Source organism: Pelophylax lessonae, assembly GCF_965119305.1.
Source record: "Pelophylax lessonae genome assembly, chromosome: 2".
Lineage (NCBI taxonomy): Eukaryota > Metazoa > Chordata > Amphibia > Anura > Ranidae > Pelophylax > Pelophylax lessonae.
In genome coordinates, this window is record NC_138769.1 from 160,946,596 (window position 1) to 160,961,795 (window position 15,200).

Sequence of the window (15,200 nt, forward strand, 5' to 3'; positions counted from 1 at the left end):
TCAGCTTTTAGTACTACTTTAATATATAAATGTTATTTTCCACCCTTCATATAGCTTCATGTTTGACTCCCAGTTAAAATATCCCGCATATCCGACTTCTGGGCATATTTTTTTATATACCTACACATGATACAAGATATAATACTTTCAGTTTCACAGTAGAAATTATAATTATATTACAGTAGCGATATCTGCTTATTTTTCTTTACTATAAAGGGCTATTTTTATTTTTTTTTAACCCCATCATGACAGGTGATAAAAAAAAAGCATGCTGCAGCTACTAAATGTCTTCTGCTGCCCATACATGTATTGGATTTTTGGACAAAAATATTTGCATTTATGTTTGTTCAAAAATAAATTGTATATTCGTTGAATGGACGAGTGTTGTTTGAAAATTCCACTTGCTTTTAACAATAAATTTTAAAATGAATATAACTTCTGAGCAAAAACCACATACACTATCTGAAGATTTGTTTGATTGAGAAGTTTTCCATTCTGCTCCTTCAAATTTTCCTGTCACTGTGGTTGACAACGCACACCGAATAGACCCCACTAATGGTTAGAAAAAAATCAAATGAATGTTTTTAAAAATGTTCTAAAAAAAATGTAGTTTGTGTATGGCCAGCATAAGTGACAGCAGGTGCAGGGAGCTTATATCCAGCTACCTGCCTATTAATAACGGAGTCTATCATAAATATTATATACCAATCCGGTCTGAAAATTTGCAAAACAGTGTTTTAGGTCTTTTAAAAATATTGATCTGAGTCTGATATTACCACATTTATACCTCTAATAAAATATATATCTGTCTCAGAGTGGATTAAATATCCAACTATATAGCTGGATAGTTATATTTACCACTGCATATAGATATTCAAGAATATTAACTAAATTATACACTTTTTTTTTTTCTAGGTTTTTATCCGATTAATCGAAACAATAATCGGCCAACTAATCGATTATGAAAATAATCGTTAGTTGCAGCCCTAATCCACTGTGCCCCCAAGTGCCTTTAAGGAGGGTTTGGCTACCTCCAGGCTCACCTGCTCCCTATCTATCCATTAGAGTGCATGGGCTTCCATTGTTGAGACTCTCATAAATCTACAGGAGTTAGGACTGCAGGTAATACAGGGTGCTGTGAAGTGGCCCTGCAGCTTACACATGAGTTATCAAATGTGTGCTAACTAAACCCTGTTTTTACGCATAGTGTTAGACAGGTAATTTGGTTGGTACGCAAAATGGTTGGTGAATTGAGCTGGGGTGTTTTTCTGTTTTTGTCTCACATGCGTTGCCCTTCCATGTGCTCTTTGCTATGAAGGCTAGTTATAGGTGGGGGCAGGGGCCATTTTGTTTGTTGTTGAACCAATGTACGCAAGTATATATATTCCATACCTCATGGACCATAAATCAAAGAATCAAAGTGATTGCAGTGATCTCCTACAATGCAGGCAGCTTCCATTCTGTATATTGCACACAGGGGGTCGCTAACTCAGCACGGCCTCCATTCACAGTACAAGGTGTTCTCTGATTGGATGAGATGAAGAGGCGGGAGGTGACGTCCCTCGTCCAATCAGAGCGAACAAGTTGTATTCACTGAAAAAAAAATCAAGGTGTTCTGTGAAAGGAGGTGGTGCCAAGTCAGCGATCCCTTGTGTTTACTATGCAGAAGTGCAGCTGCTTGGCACAGGACCAGAAAGACCACAGCGATCGATGTAGTAGCGCCAACTACCGTGGTTATCCTCTCTGCGGTCCCACAGGTATAAAATATGTATACTACCATTGACCCAAGCTGAATCGATGGAACTACGCAATAAAAGACCAAACCTGAAGTTCAGCTTCAAATGATTCACTTACATTTTTCAATATTCCTCTCCATTTGATTACATTTCATAATTAAGGTATATCAATGACCTGCAGCAGCTATATTTTTAGATATATTTTAGGATGGTATAGTTGAAAATGTACAAGTAAACAATATTTTAGTCTTCACAAAAGAAACAAAGATTTGCTGCCTAAAGTGAACTTGTGCTTTTTGCCTATCCCCCCACCGCCCGCCCCTCTGCTTGGGAAAAAAGGGAAATAGTAGGTAATAGGAGCATGCAACTTATTATCCCTGGAGATTAGCTGCTAGGTACACAGAGCTGTCTGATGCTTTGTGATTAGATAATGTACCGGTAATTGGTAATGGGCTGCTCGCGCACTGTAGGCCTCCTTCACACAGGATTTTTGTACCAGTTGCAGTAAGGGTCAGGCGCACTGCTGGGGTTGGATTCACAGGTAGATGTAGCTAGTTGCGGATGCTCAGCCTGCATAAATGCAATGACAGGCGGTCGCAGCTGTCTGCAGTAGTTCACATGTAATTAAACTAAGAGCAATGACTTGCAGTTAGAGACAGATGATTGCCCCTGGATGCAAGCTGTCAGCCTGAGCCTGTCATTGCTTTGTATAGGTTGACTTGAGTTGCATTTTTCTGCATCAACCCACCAATCCAGCCGCAGTATTACACTGGATTCTTGCCACAGCTAGAACTAAAATCACCCCCTCCTGATCAGATTACCCCACCAGGTCAGGTGCCTGATTACATTATCATATGCAGATGAAATTGTATACAGAAATAGAATTAACTTGAACTAATTATCTAAGGAACCACCAACACAAACAGTATTCTACTTTCCCACCAGTAACTAACAGATGACAGTGATTCAATCAACCTAAGCCAATTAACTAGCAGACTGCTGTCACAGAGCCCCTGAAGTACAATACACATCATTATAAATGTAAACACAGAACCCACAGTAGACAACAGGTGAGTAAATCAGCATATTCAACAATGTGTAGAAGACAGGTGGTTGAGCTGATGATATTAGCACCTGCTATGGGTCTGACTGTGTGAAGCTATCTCCTATTGCAGCTAGGCCTTAACATGAATCCTAGGTCTAGAGTCCCAGAGTCTTCATATGTTCCTTGAGATATATTGTTGACAGATATTACTGTCCCATTTGAGTAATCCAAACCATATTCTCAGTGTCCATTAACTCCATCATTTTCTTGGTCACTCTGTGTCCCTAATAGACACTGGGTGACTTACACATAAAAGGGGCCTAGGGGGCTGAGAGAGGGATTTCCCAACCTCTCTAAGGTAAGCTGTGTTCCATGGGACCCCCCAACCAAAGTGATTCCAGTTACAGGAGGGTTTAGCTCTCTTTAAGGATAATGTCCCTCAATACTGTTAACCAGTCAATGGGTTCAGAAGACCATCTGGCTTACTCGGTAAGTCTGTGTAGTGTCATATGGTTGTGCAGTATGCCCCTCAACAACCAATCACAATTCAGCTGTTACAGATGATCGTCATTATAAGCTCAGTGGTTATTGGTTACTATGCAACACTACACATCATTGCATTTTGCCAAACAGTTTGAATAAAAAATGATTTGTTTGTGCATACAGAGATCAGCCCTGTTAGCAGACCAGGAAAGAGCAAGTCTCCATTAAGCAACATCCAAGATTATTATCCCATTAGCCCCTACATCAAAGAATCCTGCTAAATATTATCGCATTAGTCCCCACATAAAAGAGACCTGTCCTTTTTTATTCAGTTAGCCTTTCCAGAAAAGAGAACCTCACTCCATTATCATCCTCATTGTAAACTTCATATTTCCCCTCCAGTCTACAGCCCAGGACTCTAGCCACTAATTAACCCTTTCATGTTCATTTGCTGAGTTTCACAGCAGCACCTTTATAGCCAAAGATTGCTCGGATCAATCTGGCACCTTATAACTTAAAAGCATATTTCCACCTTTTTCAAAAATGTATAAATGCACCCATATTAAAAAAAGGAAACACACATTATTACTATTTTTTTTTCCATTGGGGTCTGCAAAGCATTGTAACCACGAGCAGTGTATCACTGGTGCAATGCACAGGCCCTGCAGATCATTCCTTCAGCCCCAGTTCTGTATGGAGGTACCAGAAATACGGACCTGGGGCTGGAGGAAGAAATTAATGAACTACGAGTGTGGTGATGCCACCACACTTGTGCTCTATTGAGAACTGTGATCCCCTTGGCAGGTGTGGCAGAGGGGTCTTGTAGTTTTTCATTCACAGATCTGCTGTGTAAATGCATCTGAGAATGGATGATGTGTCTGTGCGTGGCTTTGCTGATAAAAACTGCAGGATACTCAAGGTAACTCAAGATAACTGGAAATCCTTATGTACAATGTAAAGGAAATAGTGGGCACATTTCCACGTCTGGCATACACAGTCGCCACGTAAAGTAGGACACAGTAACGAATGGCTGTACAAGACTGTACACAGGTTTACGCTGCTACGTGCAGAAACCTGTGCATGCATACAAAAACACAACGATGGATGCAGACTGTCTGTGTCCAAGGGAGTACAGCTTCAAGCATGGAGGTTTTCTACAAGTAGCGGCATGAGCCTGTGTACAGCTGGATACAGCCATTTGTTACTATGGCTGGCTATGGGCAGAAGCTGCCCATATGGAAGAAAAATATATTTCCAATATATTTAGGGAAACATTTTTAGAAATATATTGAATATGGCCAAAATTGTAGCATTTCAAATATATTTCCAATATATTTGTTGGAAAAAAAATGATTTTTTTTTTTTAAATATATTTTTCTTCCATGTTGGTGTGTATTCAGGCGCAAAACTACACCTGCATTTTATTTTATATGGCCTCATGCATAAGGCCTACATCTTATAATGGTGTGGAAGTGAGGGGAACGCTCTTTGAGGGCCAGTTCACAGCAGAATGTGCCTGTTTTGACACCCAATTAATTTCAATAAATAGGGCCGGATTTAGACCTTGGGCTCAGTGGGCGCCTCATATACAACAATTAAAATATGCACCAAATTTACACAGCAAAAAACATTTATTGCATGTCATTGGAACTGACAAGTTATATATTCATAGAAAGGGTAAAGTTGAATTTCAGGAATTATTTGTGTTGCATAGTTACATTTGCCCAGCTTGGCATGATGTAGGTATGTGTATCTCATACCTGATGGATTGCCGAAAGTCACTGTAGTTGTTGGCACTACTTCAATGATAACCACAATCTTCTGGGTCATGCTTGGCTTTTATGTGAATGACTGCCCCACGACACACTGATCACAGGGCCTCACTCACTTGGCACTGTTGCCATTGGGGTTCTAGAGGTGGTTAGTGGACTCTGCAGTTGATTTGGTGGTTCTGTAGAGGATGAGGTTTCTGGAGGAGTCTGGTGGAAATTGTGGAAGAAGGGGTCTCCAGAGGGGGGGGTGAGGGTCTCTCCAGGAAGCTGGGGGTTTGCAGAGGCACTATGAAAAACTGCAGGGTGCTGGGAGGGAGGGGAGGTTGGGAGGCAGTGTGGAACATGGTTAGAAGTTGGAGCAGAGGTGTAACTAGAACCTTCAGGGCCCCGGTGCAAGAAACCATGAAGGGCCCCCCCGGACCCCTGGCCGGAGCCCTTCCCTTCAAGCCTGGGGCTTTTCCAACTGATCGTGGGGCCCTTTATTCTTGTTGCAGGACCCTTTCACAAGTTCTGCAGTGGGCTCCCTTCCTGCCATCTTGGGGACTCCCCACAGTGGTGGAATGCCAGGGCCCGGTCGCAAGTGTGACCTTTGCGATCCTGGAAGTTCACCCACTGGTGTCAGTAGTTTTTATTTTTTGGTATTTTAATTGTATTATTTTTTATCATTTTATTTAATGTTTTTACAGTGTCACTGACTATGACACTGTCGATTCAGAAAAGGAAGGAGCTGGTAAATTACATATTTACCGACCCCTTCCTATTTCTCTATTGTGACCCATCCCCTGCAGCAGCTGGCAGGAGAGGGGAGGGAGCACACAGGGGCCCAGAGACAGCAGAACACAAGTGAACTTGATAGGAGGAGTGGCGGGGGCAGCATACAGATGAACCAATCTCCTCCATTTTTCTTCTGCAGCTACAGGAGGAAAAAGGAGGACAGTGATTTCTCTACATGCAGCCTCCGGCTGCCCCTCCTTTACAGGTGTACAGGGGAGCTGCACAGGCCTCCTGGAGCATGGGGCCTGGTTGCAATTGCAACCTCTGCAACCCCTGTAGTTACGCCCCTGAGTTGGAGGTACTTTGGGGGGCTGGACGCTCTGCAAAATTGGGGGTGGCACTGCAAAGAGCAGGGGGGCAATGTGGAAGGGTGGATGTGGATGGCACTGTAGGAGGTGGGGGGGGGGGGTGTTTACCACAATTGTCTACTATGGATGGTTGAAGGAGGCAATGGAAGGTGAGAAGCACTTTGGGATGTTTGGGGATCTGCAGCTAGCTGGAGGCCCAGTATAAGGATGGCCATGGTCCGATGATTGAAAACCACTGAACTATGCCATACAGATTAATTCCTGGAGTTACTCTTAAATCAGTTCTACGGTGGGAAATTATTTGATGATCGCCTGCAGACTTTAAGTTTGCACACTTACAAAGAAATGAAGGGTCTATAATTTTTATCATAGGTTTATTTTAAATAATAGAGACAGAATATAAACCAAAAAAACAGAAAAAAAACGCATGATACAAATGGTATAAATTGAGAGCAGTTCAATGAGTAAAATAAGTATTTGATCCCCTACCAACCAACAATAATTCTGGCTCCCACAGACTAGTTGCAGTATGTGCTCATGTGGTAAACAGATTAGTCCTGTCAATTTAAGAAGGTGCTCCTAACGACAACTCGTCATGTGTATAAAAGACACCTGTCCACAGAATCTCTTGCTTCCACTGAACCCCCGTTCACATTGGGCTGATTTGACATGCGATTAGTGATGTCAAATCGCATGCCAAATTGGAGCCTATTGACGCTGCCCTGATTCCCAAAATCAGTTCCTGCACTCATTTTGGCGACTTCGAGGGGCAATTACAATAGACATCTGTGCATGAACCCCCACAGATCGCTGTCAAATCGCCCCAAACTTGCACTGAAATGTGGGTTTGAAATCGTGCAAGGTCAGCTGAACTTGCACAATTTCAAACTCGCCCGCATTGTGAATGAGGACTCAAACCTCACGATCATGGGCAAGACCAAAGAGCTATCAAAAGGACGTCAGGGACAAAAAACTGTAGACCTGCACAATGCTGGAATGGGCTACAAGACCGTCAGCAAGAAGCTTGGTGAGAAGGAGACAAATGTTGCAGCGATTATTTGCAAATGAAAGAAATACAAAATAACTATAAATCGCCCTCGGTCTGGAGCTCCATGCAAGATTTCTTCATGGGGTAAGGATGATCATGAAAAAAGTGAGGGATCAACCCAGAACTACACAGGAGGAGATTGTGAATGATCTCAAGGCAGTTGGGACCACAGTCACCAAACAAACCATTGGTAACACCATATGTCGCCATGGATCAAAATCCTGCAGTGCCCGCAAGGTCCCCCTCCTCCAGAAGGCTTATGTACAGGCCCCTCTGAAGTTTGCCAATGAACATCTAAATAATTCAGAGAAGGATTGGGAGAAAGTACTGTGGTAAGCTGGGATCAAAAATGAGCTCTCTAGCATTACCTCGACTCACCATGTTTGGAGGAAGAAAAATGCTGATTATGACCCTAAAAACACCATCCCTACAGTCAAGCACAGAGGTAGAAACATTATGCTTTGGGGCTGTTTCTCTGCTAAATGTACAAGCCGACTTTGCCGCATTGAGGGGCCAATGGATGGAGCCATTTATTGTAAAATCTTTGATCAGAACCTTTTTCTCCCTCAGCCAGAGCACTGAAGATGGGTCGTGGATGGGTTTTCCAGCATGACAATGACCCAAAACATACCGCCAAGGCACCAAAGGAGTGGCTCAAGAAGAAGCACATTAAAGCGGTAGTATCCCGCTTTTTGACACTTTTACCTACAGGTAAGCCTATAATAAGGCTTACCTGTAGGTACAATTAATATCTCCTAAACCGGCACGGTTTAGGAGATACTTGCAGTGCATGCCGCCGCTCACGCGAGCGGCGCATGCGCTCTGAAGGTCCGGGGGGACCTTCAGTTTTACTTGCCGGGAGCTTGCCGGAAAATCACTCCCGTGCACATGCGCGGGAGTGACGTCGGCGCGGCTCCGGGCCAATCACAGCGCCGGAGCCGCCGAACCCAGAAGAGACGATGAGGGATCATGGCAGCGCCCGCAGCGATGTCCGGGGGTCCGTGTCGGGGCTTAGTTCTAAGGTAAGTAATACATAATGAGCTAGTATGCGATGCATACTAGCTCATTATGCCTTTGTCTTGCAGGTTTTTTTTTTTTTCAATTTTTGGGTTTACAACCGCTTTAAGGTCATGGAGTGGCCTAGCTAGTCTTTAGACCTTAATCCTATAGAAAATGTATGGAGGGAGCTGAAACTTTGAGTTGCCAAGTGACAGCCAAGAAACCTTAAGGATTTATAGAAGATCTGTAAAAAAGAGTGGACCAAAATCCCTCCTGAGATGTGTGCAAGCCTGATAACCAACTACAGAAAACGTCTTACCTCTGTGCTTGCCAACAAAGGTTTCTCCACCAAGTTCTAAGGGCTCTTTCACACGGCCGCTCCGTGTGTCCGCAAATCATCCTATTTTTTTGCGGATGATTTGCGGACATAATGCAAGTCAATGGTATTGCGGATGTCAGCGGAATTCCATCCGCTGACATCCGATTTTCCTCCTTTCAGTTCTGTTCCGTTTTTTGGAACGGAACAGAACCCTATTTTTCCTCCGTGTAAAAAACGGAAAGGAAGGAAAATCGGATGTCAGCGGTGTCATCCGCTGACATCCGCAATGCCCATAGACTTACATTATGTCCACATATCATCCGCAAACGGATGGGATGATATGCGGACATACGGAGCGGATGACACAAATGTCATCCGCTCCGTGAAAAAAAAAAAAGTCCCGCAGCGGAGCTTTCACACGGAGCGGCCGTGTGAAAGAGCCCTAAGTCATGTTTTGCTTGGGGATCAAAAACTTATTTTACTCACTGAACTGCAACTCAATTTTATAACATTTGTATCATTTCTGGATTTTTGGTTGATAGTCTGTCTCTATCATTTAAAATACACTAAATTATAGACCCTTCATTTCTTTGTAATTGGGCAAACTTACAAAATCTGCAGGGGATCAAATAATTATTTTCCCCACTGTAATTCTGAAGTAAATATACAAATACATGGCAGCAAAACTCCAAGTAGTCCTACATCCAACATCGACATAAATATATAAAAACAGAACAGAGAGGTTGGCATAGCCTGACAGCACTGGACCCACGCCTATACAGAATTTCCTCTGTAATCGACTTCTAATCACTAACTGATCGATAACAATGGAGTTTGTTTACTTTCTCAATGACAGTCACACATTTTACAGAATGTACGATTTAACATTACGAGATCCCACAAACACATACAGTTAAAGGTTACCTTCCTTAAACTCTTGTCGGCCACCCAATGCATATGGGCATTAGCAAGTTGGGTGAGTTGGGATCTCTCCTGCCACGTTATTATATTTTGACAGGAGGGATTTACCCCCGCAGAATACACAGATCAGTGCTTGCAGCCATTGGCTTGAAACAGTGGTCGAATGCTGGTTTTTCAGCATGAAGTTTCAACAGAAACTGGTTCTTTTGCCTGGCACACACAAGGAGAATATCGGATGAATGATCATCCATTTTTTTTGTGCACGCTAGTTACATAGTTGGTGAGGTTGAAAAAAGACACCATCGAGTTCAACCTATGATGTGTGTGTGTATAAGTGTTTATGTCAATAGTACCTTGTATACCACTGTATGTTGTGGTTGTTAAGGTGCCCATTCAATCGTTTTTTTTAAACTATCGATACTCCTCACTGACGCCACTGCTTGTGGAAGAGAAATCCACATCCTTACCGCTCTGACGGTAGAGAACCCTTTACGCAGTTTAATGTTAAACTGTTTTTCTTCTAATTTTAGCGTATGGCCGCGAGTCCTTTTATATTCCCTTTCGCTAAATAGTTTGTTCCCTATGCTAGGGTCACCAGTACGGTATTTGTACATTGATATCATATCCCCCCTCAATCGTCTCTTCTCCAGAGAGAATAAGTTCAATGCTTGTAGTCTTTCCTCATAGCTGAGATCCTCCAGTCCCTTTATTAGCATTGTTACCCTTTTCTGGACCCTCTCCAGTTCCAGCACATCCTTCCTAAGGACCGGTGCCCAGAACTGGACAGCATACTCCAGATGGGGCTGGACCAGAGTCTTGTCGAGTGGGAGAATTATTGATTTATCTCTGGAGTAAATCCCCTTTTTAATACATGCCAGTATTCTGTTGGCTTTGCTTGCAGCAGCTTGGCATTGCATGCCACTGCTGAGCTTGTCGTCTACTTGGACCCCCAGGTCCTTTTACATCTTAGATTCCCCCAAAGGTTCTCACCCTAGTGAGTAACTTGAGTTCGTATTTCTGGCACCCAAATGCATTACCTTACATTTTTCAACATTAAACCTCACCTGCCATGTAGATGCCCACCCCGTTATTTTGTTCAGGTCTTCTTGTAATGCTTCCACATCCTGAGTAGAAATTATTGCCCTGCCTTTTTTGGTATCGTCAGAAAATACGGAGATTGTGCTCTTTATCCTATCCTCTAGGTCGTTTATGAATAATTTAAGGATTGGTCCCAGGAAAGAACCTTGGGGGACCCCACTTTCCATACCAGATCATTCCGAGTACTCCCCATTTATCACCACCCTTTGGACTCGCCCCTGAAGTCTCATATTGAAAACGAAGAGGTTACTAAAGTTACCCATTTTGTTCATGTAAAAGGTATATTCATCATGGCAATGTACCAATGACTTTTGTAGCCTTGTATTCAACTGCTACTCAGATAAAGCATTTTACTCTGTTTATGTGACAAACTATGCTGTATTATCTTTATTTTTTGTTCAATAAAGCACTCCTGATTTACAAAAAAAAAAAAAACAAAGTTACAAAAATTCTTGTAAAGCAAAATACTGTACTGATTAAGTGAAAGCCGTCCCGTTCTGTTATCTTACGAAAAAACATTTTGTGCTTGTCCCTTCAGAAAATTTTGCATGAACTGTCATGATCGGCTCTCGAAAGCTGTGTACTAAGGATCAGATTATCGTACCATGGTATTTTCCGTCCGAATTTCTAATGTGTACTAGGCATTAAAGCGGTTTCTGTTGAACAGACAGCAGTACACACGATCCAAAAGCCTTTCGGTTCCTGCTAAATTTGACGATTTTCAGTCCGCATATACCCAGCGTTATTCTGATCAAGAGCTGGTGGGGCTCTCAATCATGTGACTGTTGTGACCAGGGCAGCCATCAGCCCATACACATGTAGGGGGCCTGGGCGTTCCGAGGGGCCCGGCAGCCCAGGCCCCAACCAACGAAACGGTGTTGTTGCTGCTGTAGTAACTAGCAATTACTAAAGCAGGGTGGCTGCAGAGTAAGCCGATGCAGCTGAAGGGATGTGTCTTTCCTGGATTGCGCTGTCTCTTTGCTGAAAATATGAGGCTGTCTCTTTGCCGGATTACGATGTCTCTTTGCTGGATTGGGATGTGTCTTTGCTGAATATATGAGGCCATCTCTTTACTGAATTGGGATGTGTCTTTGCTGAATACATGAGGCCGTCTCTTTACTGGATTGGGATGTCTCTTTGCTGAATATATGAGGCCATCTCTTTACTGGATTGGGATGTCTCTTTGCTGAATATATGAGGCTGTCTCTTTACTGGATTGGCATGTCTCTTTGCTGTATATATGAGGCCATCTCTTTACTGGAATGGGATGTCTCTTTGCTGAATACATGAGACCATCTCTTTACTGGGTTGGGATGTCTCTTTGCTGAATACATGAGGTCGTCTCTTTACTGGATTGGGATGTCTCTTTGCTGAATATATGAGACCATCTCTTTACTGGGTTGGGATGTTTTTTTGCTGAATATATGATACCATCTCTTTGGTGGATTGGGATGTGTCTTTGCTGAATATATGAGACCATCTTTTTGGTGGATTGAGATGTGTCTTTGGTAAATATATGAGACCATATCTTTGGTGGATTGGGATGTGTCTTTGCTGAATATATGAGACCATCTCTTTACTGGATTGGGATGAATAAATGGGGATGCCTCTTTGCTGGATTGTTTTCATTTTCAAGTATTAAGTTGTAAGAGTGTTAAAATAGAAGTGGGTGCACTGAAGGACTCGGTGGGATGGCCAGTGGGCGGATTAGGTGGGACAGCCAGAGGGCGGGCCCTGCGGAATGTTGGTGGTCAGGCCCGGAGGGGCCCAGGCTTCAAGCTGTGTAAGGGGCCCCTTTCTAAATTCTGATGGTTGCCCTGGCTGTGACAGCCAATCAGAGGAGTCACATTGGCAGAAACTTTATTTTCCATTGTTTGGAGCCCCTTAAAGGGCCGCCGGGAGGCAGGAACAGGTTTCGGGTGTAAGCAGTCATACATAAACCAAAGTAAAAACTTGTACAGATAACTACAGGTAAAATATTGCTTCCCAGCATAACTTTTAATGAAGTAAACCCGTTGATTATATTTTTTGTATGTGGGGATCCTTCTGGATGGGGTCCTGGGGGGGGGGTACTTGCCCCAATCCCCCATTCCCATCCATGAGCACATGTGATGATGTATAATATACATTATATATAGAGAAGGGTATTGCAGTGTGGAAGATCAGGGACACTTCCTGGGACTGTAGAAATCAGGGACAGCTGTCAGCTGTGAGGTCATGCAGAGTCAGGACTCACCTGTATGCCAGGCTCATACACTCGAACAGTCGGGTCAGCGTAGGATCGATGCTGCTGGCTGGGACATTGCCCGGACCTTCGGCTTCTTTCCCCCGATGGGGTGAGGAGACCATGAAGTGGCCGCTATGGATGACCTGCAGCCGGGGTCGGAGCCCCTCCGTATCAGAGTCCGAGTCAGAGTCCGGTGTGGCCCCCTGGAGATGTCCAGAGCAGCAGCCTGCCATGTTGCTCAAACACCCGAGGAAATGACAGCCGGAGGGGGACACCCGGGCAGCGAAGACACGCCCCCCCAGCAGGTACACACCAATTATAAGAAGAGAGGAACCAAGGACTGCACGCGCTCTCCAATCACCAGCGAACACTAGCCGCACTATCTGCATAACCACGCCCCTTCCAAGTTTATTCCAGCCAGGCACGCCCCTCTGTCTTAAACTGTCAGGTAAGGGTTGTATGCTGCTGGCATGGCAGCCCCTTGCAGGGCTTTATAGGCAGGGCACCCTGGAGGGAGGGTGGCATCGCACAGTGTGGGGATTGTATTGTCCTTACCACCTACATAACTTTACTATTATGAGTTTCCTATCAATGAACTTCTTGTAACACTGGCTAAATATTTGTAGATGGGCGTGTCTTGTGTCTTCATCTCTGTGATAATAAACAAGGTGTTACATAAATGGGTGCTCAGATTTCTACAGTCAGATAGGCTGCGAGCACCTCAATACAGGGAGGCAGCTTGGGTTAAGAGGAAGGGCTGGCAAAGGGATCATTCCTACAAAAATTAAAGTGTAACTCCACTTTTATTGAGAAAAAAAACTTTCTCGGGTCACTGATCTCTGTACATTGCAGGAATTATACCAACCTTTGTTGCAGATTCCTACCTTTTGTTATTCTAAAGAAATCCCAGTTTGTTCCTCTGTGCCAAATGAGTCTAATGGGAGTGGTTTCATAATTATCAATTGAGTGAGTCCAATAGGAGTGGCTTCAAAATGATCAATCCGCTGTGCAGCTTCAGGGCACTAATGAGGAAAGCTGCTGGGTTTGCATCCCTTTGGATGTGTTTCTGAAGGAAGTGGGTATCAGATCCCTGCCCTTTTCACTAACTTGTGACAAAGGACCAGCCAATATCTCACACCCCGCTGTCACGTACGTAACAATGCCACTCTCAGCTGCACCCTGCACAAAGATTTTCCAGCTTGCGGGACCACAATCTTGGTGCCAGCAGGCTGAGAGCGATTGTCACTGGGCTGATTAAGCAATTAACCCTTTCAATGCCACCACCTCTGGGTTATCAGACTGGGAGGAAGCTCTTAATTTTAGAAATACCAATTATGATTTTAGAATATTTATCTGTAACACGCACTGTCACCACAGACAGGTATGTTCATAGGGTTTATTCTATACAGTAGCACTCTCCAAGAGACAGGTTCTTTGATAGCTTGCAATAAGAGCTTGGGGACAAGGTTAACACTTTTCAAAATAAGATTTTAATAATGAAAAGGTCAACGTTGGTGCAAATAAAATATTTACAGAAAAAGGGTGTTTCAAAGATATAGAGACACAATTCAGCAATTAGATAAATAAGGTAGAATTGAGGAGGAAGAATCCTTGCAGTCAATGTCCTGGGTGTTATCAGAGTTCAATCGATGAGCTAGGTGTGATCGCTTCTCAAACTTTATATATGTCCCCTTTTTGATGTTACCATGAGAAACTGATCATTGGTTGGGAGTCTTCCTTTTTCTCTGGGATCAAAGGGGTGTTGACAGATGCCCCTGACCAATTAAAACAAGGTGGCAATGGGCTGTCCTGAGGGGTATGACCATATCAGGATGCTTCTCTTTGGACAGTTTTATACCACTATTCATATCTTGAAATATGTATTGGTTACATTCTTTCAACTGATAGTTTATCATTCAGCATGTCATTTCGCATCCAGAGATAGCAAACACAGAATATCTCAGATAAACTTGTCACCTAGGGAATATCTGACAGCTATCTTCTATTCTATGTAAAATAAGAATATCTCCCGCGCTATCATAAAATCAAATATCTGCTCTAGGTGCCTTCTTAGCAAGCGGTAAGGTATGGGGGACCTAAGCATGTGCACTCCCAAGACAGGACATGTGTGCATCCCAGCCTGTCTTGGGACAGGCTGTGATGCACCCCCACACCCAACGCGTTTCGGGGCTTTCACAGGTACTTCTTTAGGGGTGTGGTTGGCATCAACCTTATAGATTCCATTGGTGTAAACAGCATTGCCAAACATGGTAATGTTTGGCAATTTAGCATTAGTGAATTTATGCCAAAAATAAATAAAATAGTTTTTTATTCACATTATTTAGTACTTAGTGCCTTCAAAGTCTCACCCCAAGGGGAATTTTGTTCATGGTTTATCTATTGGGGATGTGGCACATTTAGGGAAGTGCCTCTCTGACTTTCTCCAACTCAAAAAAATTATTTATATTAT

At 43.4% G+C, this 15,200-nt stretch overlaps 1 protein-coding gene across 1 annotated transcript in view; it reads right to left on the bottom strand.

Moving 5' to 3' along the window:
• Window positions 1–13,021, bottom strand: part of MLXIPL (MLX interacting protein like) — a 236,477-nt gene extending 223,456 nt beyond the window's left edge. Inside the window, exon 1 of the mRNA XM_082246020.1 lies at window positions 12,740–13,021. Within this exon, the coding sequence (XP_082102146.1) occupies window positions 12,740–12,963 (224 nt within the window). The 5' untranslated portion in view covers window positions 12,964–13,021. The remainder of the gene's footprint in view (window positions 1–12,739) is intronic.
• Between the last annotated feature and the right edge of the window lie 2,179 nt (window positions 13,022–15,200).